Source organism: Eulemur rufifrons, chromosome 7 (assembly GCF_041146395.1).
Source record: "Eulemur rufifrons isolate Redbay chromosome 7, OSU_ERuf_1, whole genome shotgun sequence".
Classification (NCBI taxonomy): domain Eukaryota; kingdom Metazoa; phylum Chordata; class Mammalia; order Primates; family Lemuridae; genus Eulemur; species Eulemur rufifrons.
Window position 1 is genome coordinate 90,834,821 of NC_090989.1, and position 18,585 is coordinate 90,853,405.

General features: G+C 44.8%; 1 protein-coding gene across 1 annotated transcript in view; it reads left to right on the plus strand.

The window, feature by feature from the left end:
• The window catches only part of SLC7A14 (solute carrier family 7 member 14), a 56,753-nt gene extending 38,429 nt beyond the window's left edge, over positions 1 to 18,324 (plus strand). Inside the window, exons 4-7 of the mRNA XM_069472934.1 lie at positions 1,595 to 1,741; positions 4,166 to 4,374; positions 6,246 to 7,123; positions 18,002 to 18,324. Of these exons, the coding sequence (XP_069329035.1) occupies positions 1,595 to 1,741; positions 4,166 to 4,374; positions 6,246 to 7,123; positions 18,002 to 18,324 (1,557 nt within the window). The remainder of the gene's footprint in view (positions 1 to 1,594; positions 1,742 to 4,165; positions 4,375 to 6,245; positions 7,124 to 18,001) is intronic.
• The last annotated feature ends 261 nt before the right edge of the window (positions 18,325 to 18,585 follow it).

Genomic DNA, 18,585 nt, shown 5'->3' on the forward strand with positions numbered 1-18,585 from the left:
AAATTGTGATATAATAACAATGGGTTTCTTTATTGGGCTTTAAATATCAATATCTACATCTGATAACTATCAGAATTTGGAATTAGTGATAAACATATTAATATTTTAAGATCTCTGCAAGAACTCTCATATAATATGAAAATATCTGATTGCTATTGGTGACAACAGCACAGGTGCTATTGGTTTGTCACCTACATGCATAATTAAAAGAAATGCTAACATCAGGTTAGAGGTTGGTAAAAAAAAAAGTACAACACAATTATTTCCCAACAAAATTCTCAGACCCTCCTGAATTCCATGGATTCCAGGATTAGAACCTCCAGATTAGGAGATGGAAACATTAGAATCCTAATTGGGAGAGACTGTAAAAGACACCAGCTCACTTTACAGACCAGCAAAGGTTGCTTTTGAAGGTTTGTGATCATTGAATGTGTGATGTACCTTACAGGTTCTAGTATTTAGTATTTTGTCTGTTCCTTATTGAGAAGTCATTGGGGAAAGTAAGAGTGAAAATTCTGGACGAGTATCTACTTGGCACATATTTTGAATTTCATCATTTATAAACTGAATGTGGAAGAAAGGGGAAAAACAGGTCCAGTCTACAATGGGTCTCACCTCCTGGACCCCTGGCTAGAGTTTGCATTTTATTCCCTCAGCCCATACACACAGGTCCAAAAAACTTTTGACTTCCCCTAAAAGGACATCCCTAAGCATTCAAAGAGGTACCTTTTTCACTTTCAGCTATTAATGAGAATACCAAGGTTGGGAAACTTCATTTAAACTTCAATAGATTATTTAAAAGAAAGTAACACACTCCTCCATGGAACATTTTCACTGATATCTTGACTTATAAAGTCCCCACCTCCCTGCAACAGACATCCAGCAGATGTTACTGCGTATCACCTCCTCAGCTTTACTCTGACCTCCTGCTCTATGCCCAAGTAGGTCATTTAAGCCCCAAAAGGAGGAGAAAATCAAATTCTATCTTTACCCTGTCTTTCCAGACAATAGAAGCTCTGAAGAGCTGAAAATCTCTTATATCATTTCAGATCAGGAAATTACCATAGAGATAATCCATCAGGGGCACTAATGGTCATTTGGGCAGGATAATTCTTTATGCACAAGTATCTGAGCCCCCTACACTAAATTACAGAAGCATCCACCCCATGTCTGTGAGGTGAAAAGTATCTCCCCGAATTTCCAGACATCCCCTAGGGGTGGTCACACAGCCTATGGTTGTGGTTGAGAACCACTGGATGAAAACAAAGCACAGAAAGGTATTAGTTCCCTAAGACATAGAGATAGCCAACATACTGATTTATTCATACTCCCACTTATTCCCAAAAAGAACTTGAATGTGTTCAACGATCCAGTTTGCATTTCGGCATAATTCTTCATATCTCGACTTTACACATGAAGGGACTGACCACAGCCACACAGCTAGAAGGTAGAGGTCCTGGGGTATTTAGCACCAGCTCTATTATGTCCCCTGCTCTGCCACTCATGTCTGCGGTCCACTGTGCAACTGTGGGTACCATGTTTAAGGCCCTGGTGCTGCCCTGACCTTCTGAGTCTGACAAATGCATCCATACAGGTGCTGCAAGGAGCAGCCACATGTTTCTATGCTTTCATTGGCTTTGACATCATCGCCACCACTGGAGAGGAAGCCAAGAATCCCAACACGTCCATCCCTTACGCCATCACTGCCTCCCTGGTCATCTGCCTGACGGCGTATGTGTCTGTAAGTACCAGACGCTCACGGGACCCTCCTCATGATGTGGCTCTGGGCCTGTGTTCCCTCCTCTGTGGGGAACTAGTCCTTTCCCTGTGCCTTCTTGGGGTTGGTGTACCTGTGTGGTGTGCCTCCTATCGCCCCACCTCTCACCCATGACAAGAAGAAAATCAGGACTCCGAACTGGAGAGAAGGAGAAGCCCCAGGCCCTCACTTCATCCTGGGCTCCCTCCTGCCGCTCCCCGCGCACAAGCTCTCAGTGTCCGCGCTGCCCAGGGGACTGCGGCGGGGAGTGGGCCGCCGTCCAAGGAGCCCAGGTCATAGGCTGGCAGTAACGGGTGGGTGTGCGAGCAGAGGCATTGTGGGCCTCTGTGCACATTCCTCAATGCTCTTCTGTCTTCTGGGAGCTTCCCGGCAGCAAAGAGGCGAGGCTCCCTGCAGAGCCGGGAAAGAGACTATATTGTCCTCCAGAGACTCGCTTCCTCTCAAATCTGGGGAGGAAAATGAGATTTCTTTCGGCCGTTGGTCCCTCTTTGGACACTGGCTCAAACTCATCCTTCGGGTTTCCCTGCCTGGGGGAGTCCTCAGAATGAAGCCTTCAGCCTTGTCTCCTCGGGATCACACCCCTGAGAGGTTGAGCCTCTCCTCACACTTTGATGTTTCATCTCTCTGCTCCCATCCCTGACTTTCTGTCACAGAAACAGCCCAGCCACATCCAAGATCCCCCTCAGCCCCTGTCAATGGAGAGATCAGCTGATAAGCCAATGAGCGTGTGATTATACCCCCCGGGGCCTGAGGGCCCCACTCGCTCAGGTCACCACGATTAGGAAAGAGGCAGCTGCTGGGGGTGCACCCATCAGCCCTGCTGTTTCTCCTTCCCAAAAAGACATCCTCAGCAACTAATTAAGGAAGCCAGACCAACCGATCTTAAGACAAGCTGCAAAACAGAATTGTCCTAGAAGCCAAACACAAACACAGAGCAGCTTGGATGTGGTGTGTAAACAGTTAGTTGCCCACCCAGATGTTTTATGGGTGGGTCAATTATTGCCTCCTCCCACGCATACACACTCAAGTGCCTCATCCTGTCCATGCCCTGGTCATCCTTGTGGACAGTGTTGAGGGAGGGGTGGTGGGGTAGGGAAGCAGCAAAGACCCTCTATTCTGCATTTCCCCTTCCCCTCTCCACAGCACAATAAAGTCCACGATTACAGTTCCTTTGTTAGAATAGCACTTTATAGACTACAAAGTACTGCTATGCATCTACCAACGTTTTACCTGCCCTGATCTACCACGGCCAGGAGACTCACCCCTAATTGCTGTAAGAATCAATCCTGCTCTCCTCCAGTCCACTGCCCCCCCCCGCCCCCCCGCAAAGGGGATGTTGCAAGTGGTGATGTTACTGGGAAACCTTCTCTTTTAGACTGCATGGGTCTTAAAATGTCTCAGAAGCTGTTTAGTCTGGCACTGGTTAGCAGGCAGCCACTCCACCACGAGAAGAGCCTAACTGCGGGGCTGTGGCGGTACATCCTGCTATCCTCCCTGGCAGCCCATGGAGGAGCTTAGCTCCTGCAACAGGCAAAGAAGTGGTTTACACATGACCACCATCTCCCTTTTAGCCTTTGAACTCCCTTCTTGGTAGCAGGCTGGAGCAGCCCCACATCTGGCTATATGACTGGTGGCTCCATTGCCTCTGCCCAATTCTGAAGGGAGGGACATTTGGAAGACCTATGACATGTGAAGTGGGTAGGTCCCAGGAGCTCCCAGCCAAGTGGTTCCTGGTTAAGCAAAGCGGTGGTGGTCTTATAGCCCTTGAGTAGGACTTGATTCATCCTGACACCACAATTCGTTTGTAGGCCTATCTGGTTCCTGGGATTAAGCTAGAGAGGAAATGGAAATATGAGTCCTCGTCTGGGTCCCATCAGTTAAATACCTAATGACCTCATCAGCACTTATCTTCGGAGTTTTGATCTCTGGTGTTTGGAGCGAGAGGGAGTACAGATATGACCCTATAGGACCCTGAAAGTGTAAAAGAAACGAGAGTCTTGTCCATGTGGGCAGGGTGCTCATGGTCACTGCCAGGCCCTGGCTGCAGCTCCTTTTCTCTGGTAGTATCTGCTCTCCATTGAACTGTCAGTGTAGCTCTGCTTTCATAGGGCTGAAATGCCTACAGACTTATCCCTCAGACATCAAAGGGCCACAGAGAGATATTAGAGGTTTTCTGGTCTAGTCCACTAAATTCACATGCAGCAAGAAAATATTGGGACCCAGAAGCCAAATGACTGGTCTAAAGTAAAGGCACATGCCAGCAAGTGGCAGATCCAAACTGCCGTGCAAGCCCCCGCTCCAGAGGCTGGGCTCTTTCTTCTCCTGTGGGGCATCCATCCATGCTGTTCATCCCCACACCTCCAGCTATGCCTTCTCTTGTTTTAACAGGTGAGCGTGATCTTAACTCTGATGGTGCCATACTATGCCATTGACACGGAATCCCCGCTCATGGAGATGTTTGTGGCTCATGGATTCTATGCTGCGAAATTCATAGTGGCCATTGGGTCAGTTGCAGGACTGACAGTCAGCTTGCTGGGCTCCCTCTTCCCAATGCCCAGGGTCATTTATGCCATGGCTGGTGATGGGCTCCTTTTCAGGTAAGGGCTACGCTCCATGAAATTTATTCTACTCTGCCGCGTCTATCCAGAGACTGTGTCCACTGCTGTCAGCCTGACTGTAATTTTAATGTGGATGGTATTCACACAGACTGCAGAACCTGCTGTGTGTCCTGGGAAAGAGTTTGAGTGAAAAGAGCTCAGGCCCTGAAACAGCCCCTCAGTTATACTCCGGGTCCCTCAACCCAGCACAAATTGATATGTTCCCCCAGCTGCCCTTCTTGTGTGACATAGTGTGCTCCTTTGTGAAGATTGACAGGTGCCAAACTGCTGCACTGGGTGGCCTACAGAAGGAAGATCTCATCCCAGGGACATCACATGGATGCCTGGTAACTGCCCCTCTCTCCATAACCCCTCTCAAGTTGAAAAAATCAATAATTAAAGAGAAGATAAGACCCTCTGAAGAGAACCTAATAATAGCAGCAACAATAGCCACTACTTATTGAACAGTTGTGTATCCTGGGTGCTTTGAATACTGTATCCTATTTAGTCCTCACAATAATTCTATTTTGCAGGTGAGTACACTAAAACTCAAAGAGGTGAAAAAAACACTTGCTGCAAAGCCCCCAGTTTCTGAGTGGCAGGTCAGGATTTGAACCCAGAACTATCCAATTCCAAAAACCAGACTGGTAACCACACCAATAATTGACAGTTCTTGTCCTCCAAGTTGCCCATGAAGTGGCCTATCTGCCCGTGGTACAAAGGGGATGTGGCCTCATCTCTTGGTTTCCAGCAAGAAGGGCTTGCAGGGAAAGCCTTCTTCAAGCGCACAAAGCAAAGAGTAAACCGTGGAGGCGGAGGAGCTCTCAGGGGAGCAGAGGAGGCTGGCTCAGGGACTTTATCTCTGTGGCTGTCATATTCTGCTCCATTTCCTCGGGCACCTTCTGAAGCCATCACCAGGCCAGAGCTACTGCATTTGTGTTGCTGGACAGATCAAGAAGGGTCTATGTTGATGGAGGTGGGATAACTCCACACATCCAAAGGGTTTTTCTGCTGTCAAAGAAAATTAAGAAGAAAGATGCTGGGACTTCAAGAACACTTACGGTCTGTGTGAATTGTGAAAATAAAGGAGGAATGGAGGAGGAGGAAGGAGGACAGACCAGGAGAAGAGAGAGGAGGGGAGAGGGAGCCTGTAGGAACTGCTAACGAAGCGCCCGCTGTTTCATCGGCCTTGTTGGTCTTCTATTCTTCAGTTGGTAACTAGCTGGACTTGAGCCTGTATCTATGAGCACAGGTTCTTAATCTTTGTGCAATTTTGCCAACTAAATCCCCGTACATTTGTTGTAGAGCAAAGTTTCTCAAGCTTTGGTATAAATCAGAATCCTCTGGGGATCTTTTAAAGCATAGTTTGCTAGGACCCACACCCCCAAAGATTCTGATGTATTAATAGTAGATCCTGGATGACACCTGAGAATCTATATTTCTAACAAGCTCCAGGGCGACACTGCTGCTGTTAAGCCACAGGTCTAGAGGACTCCCAAACAGGTGTATGACTCCCTCCAACCATCACTTTTTCCTGCAAAGCCTGGACTTCAACGCAGAGCTCTGACAGACCTCCTAGATTGAATCAACCTTTCCCCTTACAAATGAAGTGGGCACTTTAATATAAGAATTTTGCCTTAAAACCAAAGAATTTAAGTGAATTCCCTTTAAATTATATTCCAGGAACCAAATCCTGGGTGAGAATAGCAGCTGGATTTGAAGTAGTGAATGCAGAATGAATTGGAGGAGTGGGACCAGGAGGAGTTAACGACACCAGCCTGTGGACAGTTCCAGCCCCCTCTGTTGGCCGGGTTAGAATTGGTCACTGTCTGTTGCCCTCCATTAACCCTCTGCTTGTGCCTCCCCTCCAGGTTCCTGGCCCATGTAAGCTCCTACACAGAGACGCCAGTGGTGGCCTGCATCGTGTCGGGGTTCCTGGCAGCCCTCCTCTCGCTGTTGGTCAGCCTGAGAGACCTGATTGAGATGATGTCCATCGGCACACTCCTCGCCTACACCTTGGTCTCCGTGTGCGTCTTGCTCCTTCGATACCAACCCGAGAGTGACATTGATGGTTTTGTCAAGTTCTTGTCTGAGGAGCACACCAAGAAGAAGGAGGGCATTCTGGCTGACTGTGAGAAGGAAGCTTGTTCTCCAGTGAGTGAAGGGGATGAGTTTTCTGGCCCAGCCACCAACACATGTGGGGCCAAGAACTTACCATCCTTGGGAGACAATGAGATGCTCATCGGAAAATCAGACAAGTCAACCTATAACGTCAACCACCCCAACTATGGCACTGTGGACATGACCACAGGCATAGAAGCCGAGGAATCTGAAAACATTTATCTCATCAAGCTGAAGAAGCTGATTGGGCCCCGTTACTACACCATGAGGATCCAGCTGGGCCTTCCAGGCAAAATGGACCGGCCCACAGCAGCGACAGGGCACACGGTGACCATCTGCGTGCTCCTGCTCTTCATCCTCATGTTCATCTTCTGCTCCTTCATCATCTTTGGTTCTGACTACATCTCAGGGCAGAGCTGGTGGGCCATACTTCTGGTTGTTCTGATGGTGCTGCTGATCGGCGCCCTGGTGTTCGTGATCCTGCAGCAGCCAGAGAACCCCAAGAAGCTGCCCTATATGGCCCCTTGCCTCCCCTTTGTGCCTGCCTTTGCCATGCTGGTGAACATCTATCTCATGCTAAAGCTCTCCACCATCACATGGATCCGGTTTGCAGTCTGGTGCTTTGTGGGTAAGCAACTTCCTCTGGAGCCTTGAAAGTTCCCTTTTAGCAGCTTAAACATGCTTATCCCAAAATTACCTCCTAACTGGACTAGGCAACTCCATTCCTAGAGAATTCCAGCTTGCATTCTGCATTAGAGCCAATAAAGCCAGTTGTTCCTTCTCTGCCTGTCATGGTCTTGGTCACTGGCTCTGGAAGAATGATGCTGATTAATCCATCACTTCACTGAATACGGAACTGCTGAAAGTTCTTTCTATGTTAGGATCATCAGTACCAGAAAAAGTCCACTTAAAGTGAATCTACACTTTTTTAAAATGGACAAAGATATTATAGTAAAAGTGAGGAAGGGAAAGGTTGATTGATTGGAATTCTATCTTAGAAACTAAAAATTGTGAAACAAAGAATTATGAAAACATTTATTTATCTTACATTTGACAAAATTACATTAAATTAGCAATCATGGTCTAATTTTTAAAATGAACAAATTATGAATTCAGTGTGGACTTTGGCATTATTTTTCTGACAGATGTGCACCATTTAACATCTCTCACTTCATACTGACTTTTGTAAAATATTCAAAGGTTTTTCATTTTTTTCCCAAGGTACTTTCTTCATCCTTTGACATTCCAATCATTCACTTGGGAAGTACCCATCCTGCCATCGTTCTTGTTGACTTTCTTTCGCTGTTAATAACTGTTATGACTCTGTTAGGTCCTCAGTTGTCCACTGCTTTGAGTATGAATTCAAACTGTTCTCTAAACCCACTTACATGGACTTCAAGAAGTCCTATACCTTTTCTGAGATTTCTAATTTTACTTTGGGATCAATTTATATTGTATTTTCCTTACATGTTTATCATCCCTGACAGTCACTGCTATTTACGAGGTGCCGGGGATTGATGCTAATGATAACTTGAGAGGGATGTTTAAGTGAAGACTAATTTCAAAGTTCCTGAGTCGCTGTTTTAACGTGGTAACCCTGGGGTCTCTGGTAACAACTACTTATCTGAGGAGGATCCTTAGGAGCTTGGCGGAATAGAAGAGTAACAGATAGGCAACCCCTGCCTAAAGGAGGTGAGACAAATGCACATGAATCAACTAGCTTGGGGAAGGCCACAGAGACTTACTGGTCAGGAGCCTCTCGGCTCCTTGGGATCAGGGACATGGGAGTTCACCGTGCGTCCTCTGTGCATGGAACAGAGTGCCTGTGCTGTGTGCTCAGTGAATACTTCTTAAACATTCTAAAGCACTCTTCAAGGAGAAAAAAAAAAAAAGACAACTTCCAGTCAGAATAGCCAGAAAGGACTTTGAGGAGGTAGAATTTGAACTGGGCCTAAAAGGTAAGATTTAGATAGAGGCAAAAACAGAGTGAAAGGATATACGTCTTCCTTCAGATTTCTGGCCACTGAAGGCCATTCTATGCCTTCCTGTAATCATTTTGCCCCAATTTTACACTCTTCTAAATCCCCCTTGTTGAATTTTAGGAAGATTTCTTGAGAGGACCCCACTGACTCATCAAAATTTTAACCATTTATATGATTTATTTACAATCTCTTATCTCCAAACATTTTTCCACTGGAACATGTAGCTAACCAGTGGAAAGATTCTACTGTGGACAGAAGTGACTGAAGTGGGCAGAAATATTTTAGTCATGTATTTTACAAATGAATGAAGGCACAGACACAAATACACATAGACTTTTTCATTCAGTCACAGACTATTAAAGCTGAAAGGGGCTCCAACATCTAGTACGCAGTGGGACCCATGACATTGGTAATACTTCAGCCAATTTTAGAAAGTGTATGAATGAACTTTTAAAATATTTTATAGTTATTGTACATTTTCACATTGTATTAGAAAAACCATACATACTCACTTGTGAATCTGGTGATTTTGCAAATACATTTGGATAGGAAGAGACTATATAGATGATTTTTAAATTTAAAAAGTGAGTCATATTAAAGAAAACCATTAGTACTAGTACAGGTACCATATGATTCATAGTAATAATTAATACTTATATAGCATTTATCACATATCAGCCATTATTCTGAGGGCTTTACTTATTTAATTTGCTTATTTAATCCTCACAACAGTCTTCATTTTGCAGATGAGGAAACTGAGGAATTTACCTGAGGTCACCCAGCTAGAATATAACAGAGCCAAGATCAGAACTCAGGGAGTGTAGGGCCAGAGTCCATGGTTATAGCCACCACACTATAAAGAACTGGAGTTGCAAAACACTGATGTGTCCACCACCTTCCCGCTCCTCTTTCTCTCCATTTTACAGATGAGTAAACTAAACCTCCAAGAAGTTAAATAACATGCTCAAAGTCAATGGGAAGTTATTCAAAGAGCTATTACTAGAATTCAGTATACCCATGCTCAGATCTGGGGCTCCTACCACCCCACCAGGGTATTTCTGAGCAGACTTTATTGATCAGAACATTTGATGAGGATTAACACATAATATCAGGACTGGCTTCATGAGCCTACAACCTGTGCAAAGGGTCCCATGCTTGGTTTAATACTCTGCTACTGCTATCTTGAATTCTTAATAATTTTTGAACAAAAGTCCCCAAGTTTTCATTTTGCACCAAAAATTCTATAGCCAGTTCTGCATAATATCTATGGTTTCTGAAGCACCAGAGGCATTTTGCTAAAATGGTAAGGGGCCCTTGACTGTGGAGTCAAACAGTGCCAAGTTCAAATCACAGTTCCACCATCTCCTTTGTCTTGTGACTTTGGGAAATTCACTTATTTGGACCTCAGTTGACTCATCTGTAAAAAAGCAGATAAGTCTATCAGCCTTGAACTGGTTGCTGTTTGGGGCTTAAATGAGAAAAATGTTGGAGAAAGCAATAAGAAACATTTATTTCCTGGCTTTCTTTTAAAAATCTGATGTGATTCACTGTCCGCCCATATAGACATACTAGCTATCATATGCCAAAGCACGATGTGAACCTCTGCTGACTCAGGCTGCCCTCCTAGTTATCAGGCAGAGGAAAACTCCCCGAGTGCCTTTTGTAATTTCGCTGAGAGCACAAACTCCAAACTCCCTCCAGAAACTGCTACTCGCTAACTCAGAGGTATGCTACCCTGCAGCCTGGGGCTGGCCGGGCAGAGGGCACAGGTGTCTGTAATTCAACAGGCAACAGGTAATTCTGATAAGCAGCCCACAAACCACATTTGGGAAGGATTGCTAGTATTTCTGGGCACCTGCTGCTAACTGCTTTAGTATCATAATTTTCGAAGGCTGCCATATGACTAAGTTTTACCCGGAACAAATATTCTCAACCCTGGCTACAAATTAGTACCACCCTGGGTTGCTTCTGAAAAATTCTAAGCCCAGGCTCCCCCTACAGAGATTTTCTGATTCCATTGGTCTGGTGTGGCCAAGTGCTGGGAAATTTTTAAAGCTACCCCAGCTAATTTTAATGTGCAACCAGGTTTACAATAATCTAGATCAGTGGTTCTCAAAATGTGGTCCCAGATTAGCAGCATAAATATCACCTGGTAACTAGCTAGAAATTTGAGTTTGAACTCCATCCCAGATGTACCAAATCAGAATCTCCAAGAGCAATTTGCTCCAAAGGCAATTTAGGGCTCAATCACCTGCAGGTGATTCTAATGCATGCTCAAATTTAAGAGCTACTGCTCTAAAGAGAAGACTAGATTATCAAGCAGGGCAGATAATCTAATTACAAAAACTTCCTGGTTTTCAAAAACAAATTTTTGCATATATAAAATATATCCATCCCACAACCTCAAATTGGCTTATAAAATCTTTAATGATCTTATAAAATAAAGATTCCACCTCTAAACTTCTGGGCTTCCAAAATATCAGATTTTTCTCTATATCTGAGATTGCTTTATACATAGCATAACTTTCCTGGGGAGAACATTAGAGATATTTTTAAATGGAGCTTCTTATGAAACATCAGTTAACTTTTTAAAAAGATTTACATAGTTAGGCTGAGTCATAACTTGATAATCTTCTTAGACACATTTTTTATCCAACCTTTTCTAAATGAATCTTAATTACAGCATTTTTGTAACAATGTTTTGCTAAGCTTTTGACCTTCAGAAGAGCAAACTTGGAGAGTATGAGGAGGCACAAGCCCCAATGAGATTTTCCATCACGTTTCTTTTCCTTCAGACAAGAGGAATAGTTCAAATAGCAAATGTTTATTAATCCCAACACAGTGAACATAAAGCAGCACTCTTTTTCCTTTTCTCCCAGCTGATGCAGTTTTGTGAAAGAACATCTGGAGGGGGAGGGCAGAGCCTCAGGGAATATGAGAGCAGCAGGGCTCGGTGAGAATACCAGGGCATCTTTCAGGTCTACTGCTCCCAGTGGGCCTTTATTATAAATTAATCATCTGTTACAATAGCTCATGGCACCCTTACCCTGGGAGCTGCCAAGTTGTCATCTGGAATTTTTTCAGTCCCTCTGAGGAAAATGAATTCTTGTCTATAGGTTTAGAGAACAGACAGAAATTGTGATATGGGCAATGGACCTCATGAATCCTATCCCAAAATATAAATATTCTCACGTGAAGACACCCCATATGGTCTTTACCTGAGCCGTCATCTGAAATCCTGTTGAAAATTGACCCAAAGCAGCCATTGTGAGAAAGGGAAGAGGAGGAGAGAAAGGGGTCATGAATCGTGAATCGGAACCTGATAACTAAATTCTTGATGGGTCCCATCAGTAAGTGTGAAATTCTCCTTGGAGGCAGAGGAGAAAACAATTGGCACTTTCACCATCAAAATCATGCTAGGAAGAGCAAGAAAAATCCCGAAGACCGGGATGAGGATGGCAGGAGGGCTGATGGGATTCCAAGGAGAGAGTGTGGAAGTGGATCCTGCATCTGGCAAGCCTGCCTGCTGGCAGAGGGTGCGTGCTGGACACAGACGTGTGGGCAGAGGGAGCAGCGCCCCTCAGCGTTCTGCAACCAGTGGCAGCTGAAATGGCGGCTCTCCCGTGAGCCAGGATGAAGGGAGGCAGGGCGGTCGCAGAGGTGGAAGGCGCTGGAGCTGGTATGCGGAGGGCACCTGGGACAGACTTTGAGGCACACAGAGGGGCATCTGCCTTCTTTCCCTAAACACTATGTTCATGAAATTCAAGCAAGTTGTTGCTTGTAGTTTCAGTTTGTTCATTCTCATTGCTGTCTAGCCTTCCACCATGTCAATATACCACAATGTATTTATTCACTCTCGAGTCCATGGACATTTAGGTTGTTTTCAGTTTGGAGCCGTTACGAACAGAGCTACTATGAACATTCCTGTGCATGTTTTTGGTGGACACATGGACACGTTTCTCTTGAGTTTCTGTTGAGTTAGAAGTGAAATTGCTGGCCCAGATCACTAGATTTGTTTCACATTTTTATAACAAGATTGCACCGCCTCTCATGGCCGTTATACATCTCAAATATAATAAAATAAAATCCCAATTTCATTTTGCAGATAGGAAACTGATGAGACATAAGGTAACATGACTTCCTATTAGATCAGTTGCAGGGCCAGGAAGAGAATCTCCCCGCAACTCCATGCTACGCCTGCTCTTTCTGGCCACACCATGTTAAACAAATATTGCTGTTGTTAGAATCAACAGGGCTCTTGGTGGTATTTATAAAAATAATCAGCAACAGTGGGAGTTGGTGGGTACTGCTGTGGGTGGGGAGGACACTCTCATTACCATCCAGTCGCCGTTTCTGCATTGGCAAGTGTCTGTTTTGGAAAGTTGATCCCAGAGTAGTCAAAATAAAAAACCCTCTGGGCATAACAAAGTGCCTCGGATATCTGCAGTAGGCAGGGCTTCCTGCTGGAAAGTGCACCCCAGGAAGAGGCTGCTCCACCCAGCCCGAGGTCAGGTGGCCCACGTCCCCTCGGCTCTGGGTGTGGAGCCGCATGCAGAGGCCAGGGAGCTCCCGGGGACCCTGGACATCAGGGAGCTGCTCTTCAACCGGAGTTTGTGCCCTCAGAGTCGGAAATCTGCTGTTATTGTTTAGGTCACCCAGTCTCTTTTTAGAGTTGAGTTTTTGTTCTAGGTTTTCTCCCATATGATTGAGACCCATCTCCTGCACCCCTCTCGCTTGTAGGTTTGGGGCCCTTTGCTTAATTTGCACTGGATGGATCAACACAATTAGATGAGTAGGTGCTTCATCCGCTGACACTGTGGGGCCCCAGCATCTGAAGGCACGCTGGACATGCCTAAACCTTCCCTAGAGGCACCGGGTGGATGGGAACCGCCCTCAGCTTAGAGTCCAGAGATGTGTTCTAGTGCTATTTCAATTACTGATTTATTGTACAGTTCTTAACTACTCCAGGATGATGGAAGAGAAATTGCTTTTTTTTTTTTTTTGTAAAGGGCTCTATGATCACAAAGTGTTTTATTGCATAAAGGAAGCCCATTCAATTGTTAAAGACATGATTTTTCATCTTGTCTAGCCTGAACCACCCATAGGCACATTTTCCACCAGGGAACTATTCTATGGAAAAGATGCCAAAGCCTCCCTTTGAATATTTCCCTTAACTGCAAACAGACTTTCACAGGACTCACCTTTGACCAGGGCTGGCATTTAGCCTGAGTGCCCTGGTCCAACCATGTCTGTTGTTAAAATACTGATACACTTCTGTGTTTGCTGCTAACTAGTCCCTGTCCTGGCCACACCAGGCACCCCCCACCATGACCCATCAACTAAAAAAATAACTCCAGCCCAGTAGGGGAGCCTTCAGGACCCTGCTACAGCATCAAAGCTGACTCCTCTCTGATTTTTAATATCACAACTGTGTTTAATTTATTACACATATACGATGTGTAACTCCAAAGCAATGGATCTAAGTCATCTGTTTTTAAAGAACAGTGGAATTAAACATACAAATAGAATAAATAATATTATTAATTAGCCATCTTATTCTTCTTGCTTGGTTCCAAGTGACTTCTAGCTTATTTCAAAATAAAATCCACCCTCAAAACATAAAATTTTGACATCTATAAGTGTTTATAAAAGAATATGATGCCAGTCCCAGTGACAATCTTAAATAAGAGTGCCCCAAAACTATTCCAAGCAACGATGGCATCACTGAAATAAGTGTGTAGCCTCATAAGGTGAAGAGTTTTTCCCCATATGTGTAACAATTCAGAGAAATTTTAATACCACTGGATATCAGATATTAAGAAATTATTAATTTTTAGATGGGCTAATACTTATGTTCTTTAAAGGAGTCTATTTTAGAGAAACATAGTGAAATACTCACACATGAGACCTATGATAGAAGGATTCCTAGAAAGAAGGTGCCAGGGCTGAGGGTGTGGGGGGAGCCGGTGATGAGTACATGGGATTCGTTATACTATTCGCTCCCCTTTCTGTATATGTGTACAATTCTTCAAAATTAAAATTGAAGCAAAATTGTTTTCCATCCCTGGTAGATGGAAGAAATAAGAGAGATGGAAGCACCCTGCGTTAGGGCATGGAGAGCCCTGGAGGATTCCCTGTCCAACCGCTCACCATGTTGCTGTGGGCAACCCCTTATTTTTTCTGTGCTTCAGTTTTCTGTCTATGAAATGTACATAATCATACACACACACACACACACACACACACACTCCTTCCCCAAATAGGTTTAAAGGATTCTAAGCAAGAACCATTTGTATAGCTCTGGAGCTCTTTGGGAGAAAGGTGCAACATAAATGATGCATTAATATTGGACCTCAGCACACAGAGGTGTTGTGTGAAGTTTAGTTTAGATGATTCAGAATTCCCAGAAACCCTAGAGATTTTTCAGAAACTACCTCATGCTTAGTTGTCTAAGCCAACTGGAAAAAGGAGCAGAAACAAAATCCCCTGTTCCCACACAGGAGGCGCTGAGCAGCTCTGTTTACTTGCCTGACACAAAGCCCTTGTTTATGTGTGACAGATGGTAGTACTTTCTCTCTCTCTCTTTTTCTCTCTCCCTCCCTCCCTTCGTTTGTGCCTCTCTGTTTCTTTGTCCCCCTCCATTTTTCCTTTTCTCCAATCCTTCTCGGCCTCACACCACTCTTCCTGAATTAGGCAGACAGAATGCCAAGACCTAGGAGAATGCCCTTCCTGAGAAACTGCTGACCCTGCTGGGCTGCCTGCACACAGCTTCTCAACTCGCATTCGAAATGTATTTTGGAAGACAGAGTGACACACCTTTGAAACTGTAGGGGGCTCAGAGCAAACATTAAAAGACCCACAAATATTTATGTGCAGGTTTCCATGGGTCGCTTTCCCAAAGTAACCATAGTCGATGTATGCACATACACACACACACACACACACACACACACACACATTCCTTCCAGCTCTGGCCACTCCCAGAGACAAATGTAGACCTAACCTCTTGCTGAATATTTACTGCAGTAAGCACAGTCTTTGAGCCAGCCGAGGGGAGAGAAGATGAAGGACTGGCTATGCAAGAGACTTTTCTTTCTTCATATAAAAGGCTGGTTCTGCCCCTCTCAGACTTGGGCAAGTCACTTAGTCTTTCCCAGCCTGTTTCTGCTTCTATAAAATGAAGGTATTAGAAGGCATAAATGATCTGTAACATCTTTTCCAGCTCTAAATAGCTATGTTTCTATGAGCAACCACACCAAGGTTTTTAGTAGGGGCAGGGAAAGTTCCGTTGGAATCGATGTCAAACCAGTGATTGAGAGATGACCTGTGTAGTGGCAGAGGAGAGAAGTTAAGGATAGGGGTATTTTTTGAAAATACCATTTCAAAAAATGGTATTAAGTTCAGTAGACAAATATCTCGCCTATAAATAGGGTCAGAGAAGGAGATTAGAAAGGAAAGAACTGGCATAAAAGACACCAAGCAGGAGTAAGAGGCGAGATTTGGCACCTGCCTAGATGTCTAGGAGAAAAGATATCAAGAAAGCAAAGCTGTGCAAACAAGATATGTGCCTGCTGGCTCTGCTTGGTCACCTGAAATTCATTCTCAGACCTCAAACATGCTTCAAACAGAGGCACACTCCCAGACCCAGCACACTGGCATTCTTAGAAGAGGCCTTAATGTGATGCCTTGTTCTGCACAAGGATAATAACTATTCCACATGGCCACTCCCCACCCCCAGACAAAAAAGAGTAAATACTCATGCTCAAAAAGATGAAGCCGCTATTTGAGAAGTAATAGCTGCATCTGCAAATAATTAACTCCAGGATTTATTATCAATTAGGACTATAAATCTCTGCTTACTTTGGCTCCTGGAAAGCTGATTTCACTGGGGGGGGGGGGGGGTGCGGGGAAAGTCATCTGAGACAAGAAGGGAGAAATCCGAGCTTGAAAAGACACACTTCAAATTCAAAAGGGAGCAAGATTTCTCAAGCACCAGAGCAGCAAAGCAGGCTTGACTTGTGGTTCTAAGCAAACAGCCCAGCAGATGTCCACAGGGTTAGCAAAGTCAAAGTGGCCGGTGTCACTCAGAAGAGGGCATTGGGGCCAGGAAGGAGATTGAGTAGCTGAGTGGACCCCAGTGGCCAGGCCATAGCATGGCCTGAGTAAGTGGCAGAGTTGCATCAGGTGCATCAGGCACAGTTCCTCATCTCAGGGGTTCTCTGACCACTGGAATCACCTGAGGAGCTTTAAAAACATACCTATGCTTGGGTCACACTGTAGACCAATTAAATCAGAATCCCCAGGGATGGGGCTTGAGTATCAGAGTGGTTCAAAAACTCCCCTGGTAGCTCCCAAGTGCAGCCAGGGTTGAGAACCACTGCTTATCTCATTTCATCCTCAAGCAATCCCATTGTATAGGGTTGCTATAATCTCATGGTTTTACAGAAGAGAACATGAGGCACAGAGAGTCTCGGGTAACAGGACCAGTGTTGCACAGCTAAGAATGACGACGGCAGGATTTGAACCCAGAACCCACACTCTTACTTCTTATGCCTTATGGCCTCCAATGCTGTGGTTCTCAGCTCTCCAGGCCCTGAAACTTCATAGGCTTTGCAAGATTAAAAAATAGGGGCTCTCAAATTATTTTTATATAGTATTCCAAAAAAATCATAAAAATGAAGCATTATCCCATATTAATGATACATATTAACTAGAGAGGCAAGTTTCTTTCCTTTGGTTGGAATGACATCAACACAAAGAGGTTGTACTGGACATATCATGCTCATCAAGAGTGCTCACTCATTCATTCAATAAACATTAGGCACCAGTTTTCTGCAGAGACTGTAACATAGTACTACCCTGTGCAGATAACCATACAACAGATGTTCTAAGGGCCATTACAGTGGCGTGCACTAGCCACTGAGAGCCCACAGAAGAAAGTAGGCAGCTTGGAGTGGCAGTGTTATTCCTCTGGTGAATGAAAAATGGTGAAATAAATCAGAGGATAATACCTGCATGTTGCTAAGTGGTGAAACAAGAGATGGAGTCCCTAAGTATAAGTAGGGGATAATAAAATGTTATGAGAAGGTTGGGAATATACTGTTGCGGATCCATAAATATTTAACCCAGGGTAGACAATGCGAATTCCTGGCTGGCAGCTTTATGGGTGCAGTGAGCTGGATATCACCATGGGAGGTTGGGGCTGAGGTGACCTAGAGAGCCCGTATCCTGTCTAAGGAGGCAGCTAGTTCTCACCTCCAGCCAAAAATTTCCATGACGAATGTGGATGCAGTGTTGTCAGACCTTTCGACTTTTTAGGAAAAGCTGTAAATATGGGTTGCCTAATGCAAGATCTCCCGATTTTTAAATGGCATCTAATTCGGTGTTTTGAAAAGACACCATTTAGATCAAAGAAAACACATCTTCTCCAGCTTTGATTTCACCATTGAGGGTGATCTCCCTGCCAGTCCCATGGATTCCCAAAGCAACTGCTTATTCACCTGTGCCCTTCCCCTCCCCTGCAGGTATGCTCATTTATTTTGGGTACGGCATCTGGAACAGCACCCTGGAAATCAGTGCCCGAGAAGAGGCCCTGCACCAAAGCACGTACCAGCGCTACGACGTGGATGACCCCTTCTCGGTGGAGGAGGGTTTCTCCTACGCCACAGAGGGCGAGAGCCAGGAGAACTGGGGCGGGCCGGCCGAAGACAAAGGCTTCTCTTACCAGCAGATGTCAGATGCGAAGGCAAACAGCCGGACAAGTAGCAAAGTGAAGAGCAAAAGCAAACACAAACAGAACTCGGAGGCCCTGATCGCAAACGATGAGTTAGATTACTCTCCAGAGTAGGAGTGAACGCACGAGAGGTAGAAATGGTGATGCCTGATTTTCAGTAAGTTAACCTGTGGGCTGGAAGGTGAAAACCTTTCTGGCTCTCATTTCACAACTCCAGCCTTTCCCAAAGTCAATCCCCAGTCATAGCCTGTCATTTACTACTTTTGCTCTTCAGGATAGTTCTGTAGAAAGGCTTGACCTGGGTCCCTAACTGGTCCTCTTATTTAAAAACTAAACAAGAGGCTACACAAAGTTCCATCTTAGGCGCAACCATCA